At 46.1% G+C, this 18,473-nt stretch overlaps 1 protein-coding gene across 15 annotated transcripts in view; it reads left to right on the top strand.

Annotated features, from left to right (window-relative positions):
• CACNA1C (calcium voltage-gated channel subunit alpha1 C) overlaps positions 1-18,473 on the top strand; it is a 433,748-nt gene that overhangs the window by 400,940 nt on the left and 14,335 nt on the right. For 7 of the 15 annotated variants that reach the window (XM_027680722.1, XM_027680736.1, XM_027680721.1 and 4 more), the window contains 11 exons: positions 1,513-1,578; positions 4,703-4,794; positions 5,615-5,780; positions 6,660-6,787; positions 8,451-8,547; positions 10,929-11,031; positions 13,194-13,295; positions 14,317-14,444; positions 15,579-15,728; positions 16,720-17,072; positions 17,932-17,958. In XM_027680722.1, the coding sequence (XP_027536523.1) occupies positions 1,513-1,578; positions 4,703-4,794; positions 5,615-5,780; positions 6,660-6,787; positions 8,451-8,547; positions 10,929-11,031; positions 13,194-13,295; positions 14,317-14,444; positions 15,579-15,728; positions 16,720-17,072; positions 17,932-17,958 (1,412 nt within the window). The remainder of the gene's footprint in view (positions 1-1,512; positions 1,579-4,702; positions 4,795-5,614; positions 5,781-6,659; positions 6,788-8,450; positions 8,548-10,928; positions 11,032-13,193; positions 13,296-14,316; positions 14,445-15,578; positions 15,729-16,719; positions 17,073-17,931; positions 17,959-18,473) is intronic. The other 8 variants (XM_027680724.1, XM_027680725.1, XM_027680728.1 and 5 more) reach the window with 2 other exon arrangements.

Genomic DNA, 18,473 nt, shown 5'->3' on the forward strand with positions numbered 1-18,473 from the left:
TCCCAGGAGCTCTTAGGTTTTGAGTGTATCAAGTCCCAACTAGATCATCACAAAAGGTTAAGAGCCCAGTTCTGAGCTGGTGTCTCTCCAGTGACATTGTGGGGTAACCATACAGATTTGTATGACCCCATAAAACACAGAGGAATTTGCCATCAAATCTCCATGATGGCCTGGGAAAATTTTTCCTAGATTCTTCCTATGGGATTTAGCTGTGTTGAATTTAGGATCATAGAAGTCTTTGGGTTGGAAGGGACCTTAAAGATCATCTAGTTCCAACGCCCTTGCCATGGACAGGGGCACCTTCCACTAGACCAGGTTGCTCAAAGCCCCATCCAACCGGACCTTGATCACAGAATCACAAAATAGGCATCCACAACTTCTCTGGGCAACCTGTTCATGTCTCACCACCCTCACAGTAAAGAATTTCTTCCTAATATTTAATCTAAACCTACCCTCTTTCAGTTTGAAGCCATCGTCCCTTGTCCTGTCACTGCATGCCCTTGAAAAAAGTCCCTCTAATGCTTTATGTAGGCCCCCTTGAGGTACTGGAAGGTTCTCTAAGGAACCTTCTCCTCTCCAGGCTGAACAAACGCAACTCTCTCAGCCTGTCTCTGTAGGAGAGGTGCTCCAAACCTCTGGTAATGTTGAAGTCTTGTTATATTCCGTGAAATTGAGTGTTCAAAGTCCAGATCAGGGACTGTGCTCACATTTTCAGGATGAACATGTTCACCCATTGCCTCTGAAGGAAAGTCTGGGAATCCCTGATCTGAGCACCATGTATTTCAAAAGCAACTGAGTAGAAAATTCCTCCTCAAAAGCCTGAGCTTGTGAGGTCCCGAGCTGTGCCCTTGATTCCTGTTAGTGGGGGAGGAAACCGGTAGCACTCAACACTTTGCTGATTGCACTGGTCTCTTTCTTAGGCGGCAGCTCTGCATATCAGGGCTCTGCATTTCCTCTTCAGCAGCTGATCACAAACACTTAGTGCATTGCAGAAACCATCAGGGACACCTAGCTCGGAACAGGGAAGATGTTGATGCTGCCTTAGGTACTTAGGATGGTACCAGCCATTGTAGCAACAGCTACAATTTGGATTTCAGCAGCTGTTGCGTTTTTTATTTCACCAGACTGGATCTAGGAAAAAAATTCACATTGCTTTTAGTGCCAGAATAATGCTGGTTATGAGAGCTTTCTCCTCCTGGTAAGCAGCTGTAGACACTGGTTTTGCCCTCGCTCTCCTCGCTCCGCCAAGGGCAGGGCTGACGCGCGGGCAGCGCAGCTCCATCACCGCGAGTGGGAGCAGAGCGGAGCCTGTCTGAGCTGGGTGGTGGCGGGGAGGGCAAACAAATGTGGGCCTGTAGAGGCATCTAGTGGCCACCTGCCCAAATTACAGACTCCACGTTAGGGGCCAGCCTCCGCCTGGTTTCCCAAAGCCAGGAGCATGAGGCAGGCTCCAGCGTGCCGGGCTTGGTGGACACAGTGCTCTCTTTCTTTCTTTCTTTCTTTTACTTCTAGGCTCTCCCCTACGTGGCTCTATTAATAGTGATGTTGTTCTTCATCTACGCTGTGATTGGGATGCAGGTAAGATGCTTGAAAGAGCTCAACTGTGTCTGTCTTTTCCTGTTAGACCTTGGGCACTGACTTATAGAGTAACTAGATCAATGTGTGGTTGTAGGGGCTTGCAAGAATGTTTTCACCCAGTGGGGTGAAATGGCAGCTAGTCTTGGTTAGAAAACATCGTGTGCCTGTGCTCTTCCAATGGGAGCACAGAACACTCCAGAAAAAAAACCGAACCAAACAAAAATACTGACACATTTAATGGCAAAACACAATACGCAAATAGTAAAAGGACCGTGCCTGCCCTCCACACTCTCGAAGGAATATCCACAAAGGAGATTTACTGCCTTGCTTGTTGGTTCAGAATAGTTTTTTCAGTGGATTTATGGCCATGCTGCACTGATAAAACAACCAATTTTTCTCTCCCATCACTTTCACACTGGCGTAAATTCCATTGTGTTGTAAAGAGCAGCTTTTGATCTACACCCTTGAAGGTAAATATGGGATCAGACCCAATGTACCAACACTGAGTTTGTGCCAGTTCTTCAGGAAGCTGCATCAATACAACATCCTATTGGAATCATCCTGAGCATTCACCTGTGCAAGGAATGATGTTGCATACAGACCACTGAAGAAAGCATGTGATATGGGTACAGTCTGTGAAAGTCCCAGCCTCATCTGTTATGCTACTTTTCAAGCTAAATTTCATTTTCCACTTCAGTGTTAATCAGAGTTCTCAGATGAGTCAGCCATCTGGGACCAGAGACCACAGTATAGAAAGGCATGGCATAATTGCTTCCAGAGGTCTTCAAACATGACAGGCTTTTTGGTTTCACAATGCCAACAGAATTTGTAATGAAATTCATCTGACCTCTGTGACCTTTTTTGAATTTGTTTCCTGTTATTATAATCACATGTTTTCAGAGACTTCATCTACTCTGCACCACTTTGAAAAATAAAATTTTTTCTTGAATTATCACAGGTTATCTCAATGGCCCCGGTAATTACAGCTGTAATTTAGTCTACTATGCTCATACTGTAAACTTGCCACTTTTGCCTTTAATACCTAGCTAGCTCAAATGGCCAAGATCTTGCAGAATTACCTGTGCTATACAGAAAATCACTTCAGAGTATTAAGTTAGTGTTACGTTGCCATACAAAGCACTAAAAGTGGCTTCCAAGCACCCACGCAGACGGAGTCTACAATGATCAGGGCACTACCAGGGCTAGATACTTTATTCTGTAATTCTATTCCTTTTTCTGTCAGCTAGTTCTAAGTTATCTATTTAAGCCTTGGCTTGCATTCAAGCCTCTGTTTAAATCATCTCAGCAGCCTGAAGATCATGTATCTGTCTTTCACACTTATCTAGATTATTAGATCCCTTCCTGCCCTCCTGTCTTCCAATGAGAAAAGCAATTTTTCTCATTTTCTCTCTTTGCTTAGAGTCCACAGATTTGTTATCATCACTTTTTGTCCAAGTGGCATCTCAGACATTTTATGTGCTGCTCTCTTGAACCTGCTGACATGTAGAGTTCCCTCACACATAGGAACATATAGAAAAGAAAACCATTCCTCACTCCATTAAGCAGCTACCATGAAAGACTAGATGTACCAGCTCTGATGAAAATATCAGAATTTCTCATATAAAGGAGACCTACCACTTTATCTCAGCTGCTGCCATGACTTGGAGCATAACAACATTCAAGCCTCACTACCTAATGTGCTCAAGTGGAAAAAATCCAAGTTGATGCTGATGGATGAAGCCACTCATATGATGCCCCAAGAGACACAGACTGGAAGCCATAAGAGAGGAACCACTACCTATAGCTCCTCCTCAGTACCTGATGCAAAGCACTCATAGCAGCTGCCACCAGTACCTCATGTGAGAGGGAAGCAGCCGGTTTGAAAGGAAGATCAGATTTCCAGCATGGGAAGCTCTCTTGCCTGTGTTTGCCTGAAATGAAAAATACGGGTTGCCTCAGCTCAAACTGTCTTGAAGCATTAAACTGTCCTCCTGCTCCCTGTCAGTGCAGCTGGGGGCAGTTAGGGCTGGAGAAGGCCCACTCATCCATGAGGAACCCCTGTGGGAGCCTGCCATGTGCAGACCCTCCCTCCCGTCTGGCACAGCCTCTCCGCCCTTGTCCCCGCACTTCTCTCCACATCATTGTTTCTCTTGGGGTGCTAATTATCGGTGACATTTCCTTGAAAAGAAGCTCCACGTTCTCCCAGAGCTGCTCTGTTCCTGCTGCTTGTTTTGGCTGTGAGATTACAGCTCTCGGTCCTTGACATCTCTGCCACATTGTTATCGATGGGGAATAAATAGTCCTGACTATGCCGTGCAGAGACCTTTCTGCCAGGCGAGGTTTGTTAAGCTCTCAGTCCCACTGCCCGAAAGTACCAAAGCTGTCTAAGATTTTTTTCAAAGAAACCAGAAAACTCTGCTGCACTGGGGACTTCACATCTGAGGACAGGCCACTAAATAGGTTTGCTGATGGTTGCAGCCTTCATGCCATGACTGGATGAACGAGTTGGTGCGGCAAAAGTTGGTTGGGCACAGGGGGAAGCTGTAAGCCGTCCTTGTCTCGGCAAATCTAGTCATGGCCTTCGTGCTGCTGCATTCTGGGAGGTCCCCTGAAACACCTGCTGGTGACAAGCATGACTATCAGAAGGGCAGGCATTCGAACAATCTCCAGATCCAAGTCAACGTACTTTACATTGTTTTGGAAAGATCCAAGGCACCCCACAGAGATGGCTTTGCAGCTGCTGGTCTTTTGCTGTCGTTTCCTCACGGCGAAGACAGACAAGAAATGAAGGAAGCAGCCTTTCTTCTGTGTTATTGATTTCTTTCAACTGGGACTCCCCATATGAATGCCTGTTAAAATAAGGCCTTATATCATGTATTCACAGTGTATGAGTAAGGAAGGATGTCTTAACATAAGATGCCTCTTGTTACATAATTACTGCTTTTCTGGTAATAAAGTACAAGTCAGGGAAGCAACAACAAATATGAAAGGCACATGGAAACGTTCTTTTAATAGAAGAGCAGATTACATTAAATATCAGAATCAGGGTGAGGCTGAGAGCTACAGGTGACGAGATGTGGGGATTTTGCAGGGCTAATCTGAAAAGACCTCTGCTTTCTGCCAGGTGTTTGGTAAAATTGCACTGAACGATACCACAGAAATCAACCGCAACAACAACTTCCAGACCTTCCCCCAGGCAGTGCTGCTGCTTTTCAGGTGGGTGTATGACAGCTCTGGATTGTGTCAGTCTGGGAGCACGATTCCTCTGCTCTCGGGCACAGCTTATCTCCTTCTACCATGTCATGCTCACGAGGTGCATAGAAACATGTTGTCCTTTAGCGGGGGAGCCTGGGAGTTATGTCAGATAGAATGGCCAGTCTCAAGCCTTGTACCCCACCAGCTGACACTGGCCAACACTTAGTGCTGGGGAGGAAGGCAGGTGCTCCTACTCGGAAGGAAGGTAGCCAGTTTTCAGTGCTCTCAAATGTTGATATGCCTCTAAAACTCCTTTCATTCAAATCTAGCTAGTGTGACTCCTAGCAGGGAAAGGGACATGATGGGCTCATGCTTAGGCATGGCCATGCCCAGCTCAACTTAGCACATCATCCTACTCCAGCTGAGGCCAGCTGGACTGTGGATGGGGAGGGAGGAGTGCTGAAGGGGTGGGAAGTTGGTACAAATTCAGCACACTCTCTTCATTTTGAAGGACTTCATGTGTGCAATCCATATGAGATGCAATCCATATTGAGATGTGTCACCCACATCTCAGTGACTGTCTGGTTGGAACATGAGAGACCCGTACCCACATTGAGCCAAAGCCAGTCAGGAATGAGGGCTGATGATGGCAACAAAACCAAACAGAGGAGTAGGGTATGCCAGAGTGTCAAAGCCCAGCCATCAGCCTAACTTGCTGTTAATTAACCTCAGTGGTAAAATTCCCATTAATGTTCATGGGAGCAGGAACAGGTTGCTAATTTGCCAGTCCCTCTCACATCAAAGGTCACTGATGTCTTCCCTTTCCCTTTGCCATGCCCAGGTGTGCCACCGGTGAGGCCTGGCAGGAAATCATGCTGGCATGTCTCCCAGACAAGAAGTGCGACCCGGAGTCAGAGCCGGCCAACTCCACCGAAGCCGATCACTCTTGTGGCAGCAGCTTCGCCGTCTTCTATTTCATCAGCTTCTACATGCTCTGTGCCTTCCTGGTGAGTCCACCCCAGCAACCAAAACCTTCCCTGTGACAGGCTGAGCCTCTGCTTCCCCAGATATCAGCACTGCGCAGGAGAAGAATGATCTCAAATAGAGGAAATCTCCCCATGGGGTCTTTCCCAGCAGCACCCTTGCAGTGACAACACCCCTTCCTGCCTCCCACCAGCTCTGGGGGATGCTCTGCTCCCATCCCAATCCTTTTTGCACAGCAAAGGAGCGCTCTTCCCCCCCTCCCCCTCAATGAGAGAACCAAATTAGTGTGTTGTGGGCTGTGCTGAGGCTAGCAACGCCTCAGCCACACTTCCCACCTTCCCTCCTACCTTCCTTCTGGATGCTGAGCAGGTTTTTCCTCCCCTGCCAGCAGCAATGACTGTGAGAATACACATATCCCACTTACATCTGCTCCGTGTTGGCTATGCGGCATTGCTCAGAGCGACAGCACATGCTCTGCAGCTGGCACCAGTGCCCAAAACTCTCCCAGTGAACTGCAGCAAATTTGGAAAGTTTTGGTCTTGGGCCAGAAGAAGGGACTTTAATCTCAGCCCCACTGCCTATCAAAGATAAATCCGAGGTTCTCCCACCCCATTATGCCAGGCAAAGACCCAGGTTAATAAAAAGCCACCACAGCACGTCTAAGCATTCGGCAAACTTGTGCCTCATCCATTTAGTAGGGAAGGGAAAAGTGTAACGAGCTGAGAATATTCCACCTCTGGGCTCTTCCCATTTAAACTAGGGGGCTGGCATGGGGGAACAGAGAACCTACCCCCCATAGCTTCCTAGTTTTATAAGTCCAAATCAAGACCTTAAATGGAGAACTCAGTAAAATCTGCTGTTACTTGCCTCTTCCATCACGTCATCTCTGTCCTTGTTTGCAGATCATCAATCTTTTTGTAGCTGTTATAATGGATAACTTTGATTACCTGACACGGGACTGGTCCATTTTAGGACCACACCACCTGGATGAGTTTAAAAGGATCTGGGCAGAGTATGACCCTGAAGCTAAGTAAGTAACCCAGCCTGGATATCAGAGCTCCTCGGGAGAGCAGGCCCATTATTTTCTGTTCTCTAAACCCATTGCAGTAAGTGCCATGTTCCTCCTGCAGGAACACTTTTTTTTTTTCTTTTTTTGCAAAACTCCTAAAATAGATATCTCCACAAGGTACTGCTGGTTAATCTGTAAACCTGAAGTGCAAGGATACTCGCAAAAATCTCAGCATTTAGGCTGCACTGTTACTTGGCAGGACATTGCTTCACTTTCAGTTGGAGGGGAGATACAGACTGCTTAGGGAGGGGCAACAGGAGACTGAGAAAAGGAGATTAGAGGGATGGTTTATTGTTGCATGTGTTTGGGGATATTGACTCTTCTGCTTGACTTTCTGCTCACAGTAGAGCTGCTGTGCTCAGATCTCCATTTTGTCATATGTCGTACAGGCCCATCACAACCTGCGTATTCACATGACTGCATTACATTGTCTGCAGGGTTACTCACATCACCAGCCTTGCAGGGATTTAAAGTTACACTAGAACAACTCACATGAGGGCTTAACTGACATTCAGTATTATATGCTCTGTTTGACACATGCTTAGGCTTAAAGTGTATTTAGATCCCTGTGGCATTACAGCACAGTTGACAATTGTAATTGCAAACCCCCCTTCATAATGCAAAAACTGTGGAAAGAGATTTTGGTGTAAACTAAAAGCAGATCTCTTTAGGAGGCATAGTGTCAAGTTTAATTTGGGCTCAGGTTCTGCCATATGTGAGGTTGTGTCACATTATGAAAGTGATACGTGAATTTGAACACTTCTTCCCATCTATGTTAACTTCCCGGGGGGACTTTTAATATGGATGGGGAATAAGCCCAGAATTCTAATAAATACACCATTTGTTAACTAAACAGATGCTACTATTTGTGCTTGTTTGGAGGCAAGACTGCAGTGGCTGAAGCCATATAAGAGATAGCCACTCGGTTCAGATGACGTCCTGTTCTTCCCTGTCTATAAATGGGAAGCTCTTTTATTGCTCTTCCCCATCCATGTCCCATGCCCCACCTCTGGCTCTGGTAGCTTTCCTCCCTCCATGAGAGAATTCTTCTTTTGAGATGCCATTTACAGAACTTAAGAGAAACCCAACTGCTACTGTGAAGGAAGTTCAGCACTTTGTTTTGTGCTGGCTCTAGAGACAGCCCAAAGCATAAACAAGTATCAGAAGGCTTGGGGCTATTTATGTGGGTCAAAGTGGGTAAAGCATAAGGAAGAAAAAAGGCTCTTTGCACCACTGTGCCTCCTTTAGACCTAAGGAAGTAAATAAGGAGATATTTATTTTGAGCAGGTCAGTGGTGGGGGGGACAACCCCAAATTGTCAGTTCATGCACTAAGAAACTGCAACATTCAAACACTGAGGTCAATTCTTGCAAGTATTGACTTGTGTACGACTGACAGATGAGTTTTCTGTAATAGCAGAAGTTATATGAGTGCTGGGCAAATCCTGAGGAATGCAACAAATGCGAGAGGCCTGGAATAATGCTCTAAGCTCTGCCTGGGCTACAGGGAGAGCCTGGCAGCTGGAGAGACCTCAGTGACACTTCCAGCTGCATCTGCACTCTGCAGGTGGATCAGCAGCTCACCCCGTGGTCAGGATGCAACCCTCACTGTGCCTTCTTCTTTAGGGGACGGATCAAACACCTGGATGTGGTGACGCTGCTCCGGCGGATTCAGCCCCCCCTGGGCTTTGGGAAGCTCTGCCCTCACCGGGTGGCTTGCAAAGTAAGGCACCCTGCGGCTCGCGGAAGGCCGTGGTTCACAGCAGCTAAATTATAGATTCAATCGCACACTCACAGAATGGTTTGGGTTGAAAGGCACCTGAAAGATCATCTAATTCCAACCCACATGCTGTGGGCAGGGACACCTTCCACTAGACTGCGTTGCTCTACACTAACGAGCCTGCGGTGGCATTTTCCAGCTGACCCTGTCACACTGACCAGACACCTTCCAGCTCACTGCCTGCCAGGCAGAGCTGGCAACAGCACATGTCTGAACAGCTGTTCTGCACCACTCACCAGCTCTTCTGGGCTGCAGCCACCCAGTCGAGGGCTGGAGGGTCACTGGCAGGCATTGTTGTTGTCCACTAGTCAGGGGCATCAGTGCACTACCAGCCCTCTCTGGAGAGGAGAGCGCGCCCATGCTAACTACAGCTCTCAAGTACCAAGAGCCACACACCTGCTTGTACTATTAAACACACATCCTGAGACAGATTAGGACACCTAGAAATAACAGGGAAAGTAAAAAATATCTCTGAGGTTTTCTTTGGACTAAGCAGTGCACCATAAACCTAATGTTTTCTCTCATTCATTCCTGCTTAAATAACTGGCAAATAATAAACAGCAAAGTGAGCATGGCATTAAATACACAAAGTATTTTATAATTTTTATAATTTAATTTTTATAATTTATATTTTTATAATTTTAATGTTTATAATTTAAAATATGGATTTTCTGTGAAAATCTCTCACTCATTTCTTTGGTTATGAGACTTTGGCTACAAAAAAGGACTCTCTCTAGTGAGCAATTACGTGTTTATAACCTCTGTGCTTCCTTCACTTAAGTTCTTTGTTCATCTCCTTGCAAGTCCCAGAAATGTGTGAAACTTGTAGTTGTCTTTTTATATAAATCTCAGAGAAAAATACAAACCCAGGAGCCTGTACACAGAAATATGTGACTCCTGTGGCCTACTGCTGATCCCTTTCAGTCTGCCATCCAACTATTCCTTGCTGCCTCAACCTGGTTCAAACCCCAAAGGCTACGATTGCAGTGGTAGTAAGGGAGGATGACACTCTGTCTTTTAATTTGGTTCTGAACCAGACCTGTTGCATGAAAGTTGCAGAAGGCAGAGCTCAAACAAAATCAGGCCCTGAAACCATAAGAGTTCAAGACAAGTCTCTGGTATCTCTTACCTCCCGGGACAGAAGATCTGGTGACTCTGTGACATCTGATTCATATACATGTTGTTAGTCTTACTGAAGTTCACCCTGCAGTTGCAAAGTACTCAGCACTCACTCTCTGTCCTATATGACTTTACAGAATTACTGCAGGCAGACACAGCCTTGTTTTAAAAGGGAGAGGGGGAATAGTTGGATAAAGCAGACCAGCTTTTGGGTTCAGCTAATCCCCTTTCTTCAAGCCTGTCACCTAAATAAAAGATTCTGTCTCTCTGTGTATATGCATTTGCACCAGGTACAGCTTTAATGCAGGTGAGTTTGCAAGTGCCTCGTGAGATATGAAGAAAGCAGTTCACTCCTGATAGGAAAAGAAGTCAAAAGTTTTGAAAAAAACCACTGTGCATGCATTGTCAGCAAGTGCCCACTGACCACTAGGGAAAACAAAGATGAGAAAGTGATAGCCAAAATTGAAGAAAACAGAGTAGTAATGAAAGAGACACCCCAGGGCAAACACACCATGGTTGGGGCCATCAGTGGAATCATAGAATGTTTGAATATCCTGAGTTGGAAGGGAACCACAAGGATCATCAAAGTCCCTGCACAGGACAACTCCAAGAACCTCACCACATGCCTGAGAGCATTGCCCAAATGCTTCCTGAACTCTGTCAGGCTTGGTGCTGTGACCACTTCCCTGGGGAGCCTGTTCCAGTGACCAACCACCCTCTGGGTGAAGAACCTTTTTGTAATATCCAACCTAAGCCTCCCTTGACACAACTTCAGGCCATTCCCTGGGGTCCTGTCACTGGTCACCACAGAGAAGAGGTGAGTGCCTGCCCCTCCGCTTCACCTGGTGAGGAAGCTGTAGACTGCAATGAGGTCTCTCCTCTCAGTCTCCTCCAGGCTGAACAGACCAAGTGCCTTCAGCTGCTCCTCATACAGCTTTCCCTCTAGACCCTTCACCATCCTCATTGCTCTCCTTTGGACACTCTGTAATAGTTTTATATCTTTCCTATATTTTGGTAACCAAAACTGCACACAGTTGGTGGATATGACAAGTACTTTTATCATTGTCTAACTAAATCCACAGGCCACGGATGCTCACATAAGAGGGGTGGCAGGTCTGGACAGTGTCATGAGGACATAAGGAAGAGCATACTTCAGTTCATGTGTTGGCAGTATGACTGTTCTCTTTCTTCTCTTTATTCCACAGCGCCTTGTCTCCATGAATATGCCCCTGAACAGTGATGGGACTGTCATGTTCAATGCCACTCTCTTTGCTTTGGTCAGAACAGCACTGAGGATCAAGACAGAAGGTAAGAGGCTTGCTGACTGCAAGGGTACAGAGGCACACCAAAGTGTGCTGAGCTGGAGTAAACCAATAAGGATACCTTGTGCAAAATTATCCAAATTACTCATATGCAGCATATGGGACAAAAAGCAATGTAAAGAGGTTCAGAGGAATAGTTTCTTCTAGGAAAGCACAGTGTTTCCTGTTACCTAGGAAGCTGGTGCTTCCTATGGTATCATCTCATATTATTGATCTCATTCTTCACAATGGTCTAAAGGTTTAAAGTTTTAGATCAATGTCTGCTCAAACAGCCGCCAGGGGAAGGAAGAAGGGCAAAGAAGCCTCCTCCTTTGTACACTGTCTGCAGAGCTGGGCTGCTTTTCGACTGCTGCCACCACTGATCTTCCAGTCCAAGGGAGGCAAAAGAGCTTGGACTCAGGGGTCTCATCTCACTAAAACTCCTCCTGCGCTTCCATTAGCATGAGTTAACATTACATTGTAGGAACAGTGGTGTTGTAAAGACAGATGAGAAGTAAAGAGACTGTTAATAGCTTTGCATAGACAGCGGGTATAGTTGAGGAAAACAGACAAGATTTTGAGCTCAGCTTGTCATCTTTGTTGTACTCTGTCACCTGCTGTAATGAAAGATATTGGTCCTGAGTCAAAACTTGGTTTCAAGTATTAATGAGATGCTTTAAAAGAGCGTGTAGGTCTGTGATTCACGCCTCTGCCTCAGTAATGGCTGCATTACATCTCAGCTATGGGAAAGCAGAGACCAGCAGAACCCTAGCTTCCTGTGTCAGGATTATACACAGCTGAGACAAAAAACAGTGATAAAATTAAAAAACTATATTAAGGCTTTGAATATTGTGCTAAACAGAATTTGACTGTAGCTAAAGAGGCTCTCCTGAAGAAAAGCCATCTGCAACCCCTGTAAGATATCTCAGGTCTAACGAAACAGACACCCAAAAAGGACTTGGTGTTCTTGTCTGAGCCTCAGACTCTTGCAGTCGTTGCCAGTGAACTCCTGGGAAACCATCTAAAGCCTCAAACTTCTTTCTTTCTTGCCTTAGCAGGATCTTTTGAGTGTTTAGGGCAGGAGTTTGGAATAAGCCCTCCTGACTCAGATTTCTGCCTTTGATGCTGTCCCTCTGTTGCATCCTCAGCAAGTTACTCAGTGTCCCTCTCTTCACTGCATTTTATTAAGAGAGCTACTGCCATGCAGAGCCCCGTGCAGCACACTGAGGAGCCTTAATGCTGGGAAGCAATAAGAAAAACTGCAGGAACCGCACCTTTAGGAGGAAAAGACACTGGTTTCATACACCTAGAGAGAGAAGAGACCTTCAATTATATTACGTACATTTTAATAAAATAAAATTGAAGGTGACTCATTTGGAAGGAAACGGGTATCTAGAAGGAAAGGATATAAACCAAATCTGCTTCACTCACTCTCACGGGAGTAATGTGGCTTAATTAATGTCTCATTTAACTCAGAGCCCCTTGGAGGAACATGTAAAGTCTAAGTTCAGACGGTGTCATACAAGGCTTGTTATAGCCTATGCTGTTCTTCAGAGAATAAACATGTATATCCTGGGACAGTCCTCTGAGTCAAACAGCAAAAGCCTTGCACTTGCCTCTGGTGCCTTGTCAGAGCACTGTGCACACCCTCCAAGGCAGACTCTTGGTACCATGTGCCGGAGCTTGGTATCTGGTGGGAGGCAGGGATTGCAGTAAGTAGTTCTTGAGAAGTGCTGCAAGCAGCCACAGGTCTTTAGATTGCCAGCTGCATCTTTACCACCAGTTATTTGTGATCCCCAAGCTGTAGTTTCCCATTAACTGACCTCTATTCTCATTATATTCGACCTTCACTGGATCTCAATTAAAAAAGTGTTAGATGCAATTGTTGCTTTTTGGGATGAGGTAGCACCATGGATCTGTTGTTTCTGGCTGTTGACCACTATCAGTCAGTGACTGTCACTTTCCTATCCAGAGATGAGTATGCATGTTTAGGAAGAAGAGCTCTTGCTGTGAGGGGGCTTTAGCAACGGTCAGAGCATCTCCTGACCCAAAACTTTCCACTACTGAAAAAGCTCTGATATTTTCCTCCTGAGGTTGCCATGCCAGACATGAAATTGCTCCTCTGCAGGGTCTGCTTAGTTCCTGTCTCTGATGATTTTCACCCTGCAGGTAACCTGGAGCAAGCCAACGAAGAGCTGAGAGCAATAATTAAGAAAATCTGGAAGCGCACCAGCATGAAGCTGCTGGACCAGGTGGTGCCTCCTGCGGGTGGTGAGTGCAGGATCTTGTCCCAGTCTCTGAATCTCTCTGTTTTTTTCTCCCACCTGTCATGTCCTACTGCACCTTGTGATCATCAGGTGGAATATGGGGGGACAGGCTTTCTTCTACAAGCTGTTAACTGTATTTCATCAGGCTGAAATCTTTTCTGCCTATAGTATCATGAATATCCCATTCTTATTGCTCTGAAATCAGGGAAAGAAGAAAATGTGCATAAATAGGAGTTAGTGCATGGGCATCTAGTGAGGCCTTTACTGACATTCCAGGTGGTTCCATGGGCTATAGCACAAAACAGCACTGGGCAGTCAGTCAGCAGATGCAGCCAGGTGCTGAACCTTGCTCAGCCTGCCCTGAAGTCAGTGGACCATGTTTCACAGAATTTCCAGAGGGTTTGGAGAAGGGAGGAGAGTTACCCGGAAAAGAACATTTTGGCTGACTGATAGTTTTATTGAGTGAGAATACAACAATGGCTGCATTTCAGGGTAGAGGTGATAGTTCCTGTTCGCTCACACCCATGTGAGGCACAAGCAGACAGAATTTCAGTGCAGAGAAGGACCAGGTCAGGTCGAGGATGAATGATCAGTCAGATGCTGTTGGTGAGCCCAGACTCTGAGCGTGTATTACCCCAGGTTGTCACTAGACAGCAGCATGCTTTGACCCAGACTGGGAGGCTGCTGCTTTAATGAGATCCTTTGTGGTTAACCAATACCAGAGACTGCAAAGGTCAGATGTACTTCCCCGTAAACCGTATACATCCAGAGGTGCATAGCTATAGGGGTTCTCTGCCAGCAGAGACAATCTATCCAAATGCCACATGCACCTCTCCACCTGACTACTTACAGCAAGCTCCGGTTGTGGAGCAGTCCCTTCCTTCAGCTCTATATCCTGGCGCCATGAAAAGCAGACACGCCCTGCGGTGCCCAGCATTCCTGCTGCGAATCCCAAGGCCCACAGTAGCACATACGCTGTTAAAATCAGTTGCTTATTTGATTTGTTTTTTAACACCCCTTTGCAGATGACGAGGTGACCGTCGGGAAGTTCTACGCCACTTTCCTGATTCAGGAGTATTTCCGGAAGTTCAAGAAACGCAAAGAGCAGGGGCTGGTGGGAAAGCCCTCCCAGCGCAACGCGCTCTCCTTACAGGTGACAAGCGGGCACAGAACGGACAGGGGTGGTACAATAGAGGCAGGCGACCCTATTTCCCTCTTGACCATTCTGGGGGCTGGATTAGGCTATCCCTACCGGAAAGGAGTTTGTAGACCCCTTGAATTATCACGCCACTCCTTTTGGGTACGTATGTATGTGCCATGGGCCCACATCCCTTAGCTCTGGAAATGGAAGGCACAAGTGAGCTATAACCACAGTTTATCAGTCTGCTGGGAATATTTGAAATTTGGGATCCTGTCAGAGAACTGGTATGAAGTGTCCTACAGACATTTGCTTATTCCCACATACCTTCTACCCTTTCTGAGAGTAGTCATTGTAACAGGGTCAGGGAGAGCATGTTGCCAGGATGCAAAATCAATTAAAAAGCAAAAAGCATACCTGGATGCCAAGACCATCCAATGGACAGGGCATCAGGCTCAAAGAACTGGGATCTGTTCACCTCTCTGCTACATGTTCACTAGGTGGACTACCAGCTACGTGAAAGAATGAGAAAGCCCCATTGACTGTACAAGCAGCACCATTTATGTCCCTTGAGGGTACAGTGAGGAAGAAGGGTGACTCTGGAGTTCCAGCAAGTTAAAAAGTGCTGTGATGTGGGCACAAATACAGAATGAGGTCTCAGTATACCCACAGCTTACTGCCCTGGATGGACTCCTTGGAACAGGTTCCAGTCAGTGAGGGGTTTGAGGACTGTCCAGGTCCAGATGCCAGAAGTTTAGCTATTAAATCCATATTTAAGCTGCTGATTAAAAAGAAGAGATTTTCAGAGGCACCAGAGTGCATGGTTCAGCTGGAACTGTGACTGCTCAAGGGCTTCTGGTTGTGGATCTGAGAACCTAGAGTTGAAAGCACAAAGACCTGCTTAGTCGAGCCTGTGGATTTATGTCTGTGTCCTGTTGTGATGAAGCCAGGGGACTAGCAACAAACATTCCTGGCTTGTATTGCTAAGAGTTTCTCCCTCTCTAAGCTGGAGATGAAAGAACAGAATTTGTTGGTGTTTTTCTAGGAGCTGGGGAGGCTATGTTAAGTAAAAGGGCTTCACAGAGCTTAGGAAGAAATGGCAATGCAGTTATTTCTCCCATATCCACTCGGAGATATGAAGCTCTATAGTTTGCTGTTTTGCAGGCTGGTCTGCGCACACTCCACGACATTGGCCCAGAGATCCGAAGAGCAATTTCTGGAGACCTGACAGCTGAAGAAGAGTTAGATAAGGCCATGAAAGAAGCTGTCTCTGCTGCCTCTGAAGATGATATCTTCCGGGTAGGTGCTGAACAAGTTTGCGAGTTGAGACTAGACCAGTAGCTGAGCTCAGAAAGCTACATTCTCTTTTATGCATTCTGCATTTCAGCTGGGTCCTCCTTCTTGTTTTGTAGGTCCTACTAGAAAACAGCATAGTGAACCTAGGAGGCCAGGTCCTGAGATGTTTGCACAGTTTTATCCCAATTTCTTCTCTCTTTGTCTCAAAGGAAACTCCTCAGTGGAAGTTTCCCTCACAAAATCTAAATTAAAGAACAGATCCGTTAAACCATCACACAGTCTGCAGAGCAGCAGCCAGGCACACTTTAGTGTTTTTGTCCACTCTTTTCTGTGGCACAAGTAGCATCCTTCCAAAAAGTACATCAGAACCCAATAGAGCTCCTATAGAAGGAGGAAATTTTCTGAGCAAGTTACCTAAATCTTTTCTTTCTTATTTCATTCCTATTTCTTGTAATTGTCTCCTTTGGTAATTTTTCCTCCCTCTTGATGTTTTCCTCCTTTCCTTACAGAAAGATGCTACCAGTCCTTTTCATTAGTCACCATCTAAACAGTACATAACTGGCTCACTAAATTTTTCATCATTTTTTCCTCCAGGTGATTAATAGTTTCTGATGCTCTTCTCAAATTCCCTCTCATGTCTGAATGTTCCTTTGCAACTGCACTGGGAAAACCAGACAGCAGCTACCTGGTTCCTGCATTCCTACCCAGTCCTGCAGTTCCAGGACTGGTGGGAGGTGTAGAGACACCTTTGCCTCACCTACACACTTGGCCAGTCCTCTGAAATATCATAGAAAGCTAAAATTTTCACAGCCTGTGTGTACCTAGTCTCTGTGACAGAGAAGTCCACACAGTGCCTTCTGGAAGAGAGAACACCAGTGCCGTGAACAGTTTGGTTCTCACTTTTTTTTTCCAAGAACAGGCTAAGCAGGAAACGCCAGGGCCCTTGCACATCTTCTCACTCACAAAGGGAAAATAATTTCTGTTTTTCTGGCAGAGAGCTGGAGGCTTGTTTGGAAACCATGTCAGCTATTACCAAAGTGATGGCAGGAGTGCTTTCCCTCAGACATTTACCACCCAGAGACCTCTGCACATCAATAAGTCTGGCAACAACCACGGAGATACCGAGTCTCCATCTCATGAGAAGCTAGTGGACTCCACCTTCACTCCCAGCAGCTACTCATCTTCAGGCTCCAATGCCAACATCAACAATGCCAACAACACTGCCCTGTGCCGCTTCCCCAGCCCACCCACCTACCCCAGCACTGTCAGCACAGTGGAAGGCCATGGGACCCCCTTGTCACCCACGATATGTGTGCAGGAGGCTCCTTGGAAACTACCATCCAAAAGGTACGTTTCATAGCAGAGTAAGTCAAGGGACTGGGTATAGGAACATGCATGCAAACACCAGGGCACTGCTGTCTAGCTGAAGTCACCCCCAGACATTGCCCAGCTTGCAGCCTGGATTGAGCCTTCTGATTCTCCACTTGTGCCAAAGATATGCATCAGTCGAGCACTGCAAAGCAGAAGCACTCTTACTGATCAACTCACTTGTTTTCTTTGGGCTTTATCATGAAGAAACCTTTGTAAGAACTAAAAGGAGCCTTATTTATCCCTCCTTCACCACAGGGAGGACTTTTATCAACTGGTAACTGAAGGAGACTGCAATTCATTTCTTAATCACCCAGTAGGGAGCTTTGTGGAAGTCAGTGGTTTTCCATTCAGTGGGTCACATCCCTACAGAGATCACCAAAAGCATTCTGGGGGAGGGAGGCAAGGTTTTCAGAAATGCAATACTGTGCAACACAAAGAAAATCCTGTTCTCTGGACAGTTCTCAGGCTCTCTACACACAGGTGCCTAATATGAAAGGAGGATCATTTTTATCAGAGGGGGATTTCAGTAACAGCAGGAAGGAGCTGGAATTTTTTTTTTCAGTGCAGAGAGTGGGCAGTGGGAAAAGGTGGACAAATGCTACCCCTGGAAGGGACAGAATAGGACAATAAGACAGAGGAAATTCAGTGGGTGCAGAATTGCCCAAGTAAAAAGTCCGAGGGTTTTTCTATTTCATGCCTTCCTGAGGGAGGCCACAGGAGTTGCACAACACGTGTTACCATGTGCCCTCCTCCTTTGCTGACTTGTGCTGATGTGACACTGCTAACGTGGTGTTCTTTTCTCTCCTTGCTTCCTTGGGCACCTTGCTTGAATTAGGACACATTACTACGAATCACTGGGACGGTATGTGTTCTTCATAGTGTCTAATGCTGTCTGGGTGTAAGACTCATTGCTCATCCTGTTGAGAGTCCAAATTCCCATTAATGCTGAATACAGGCTCTTCTTTTTGGTGTCAGTAGGGCTGAAAGAGAGGTAATGATCACCGTGACAGCTCCAGAAAATGCTCTTAACACAGGGCAGGTAGTGATTCATGGACAGTCTCTAGCTGTTTTCTAGATTTGGGGGTTTTTTTAGAGTTTCTAGCTGGGCTCACATATCTATGCACTCTCTGATCACAGCATAGTGAAGTACACCCTGGCATGTGCATACAAAAATTCTGTATGGTTTTGGCTAAACACAGACTGTTGAGCAGGAGACGCCATGTACTGATTTTTTCCCCTCTGCACCTTAGCAGTTTTACTTGCCTCCCATATAAGGAGGAAGGTCGTTCCAGCACAGTCCTACAAGCTCTCTGAGCCTACAGGCTCCCTTATACCTTGCATACATACATTTTTCCCAATGCTTTTTGCTTAAAGCAG

The sequence above is a fragment of the Neopelma chrysocephalum genome, unplaced genomic scaffold, assembly GCF_003984885.1.
Source record: "Neopelma chrysocephalum unplaced genomic scaffold, ASM398488v2 Primary Assembly neopelma1_59, whole genome shotgun sequence".
In the NCBI taxonomy this organism is placed as follows: domain Eukaryota; kingdom Metazoa; phylum Chordata; class Aves; order Passeriformes; family Pipridae; genus Neopelma; species Neopelma chrysocephalum.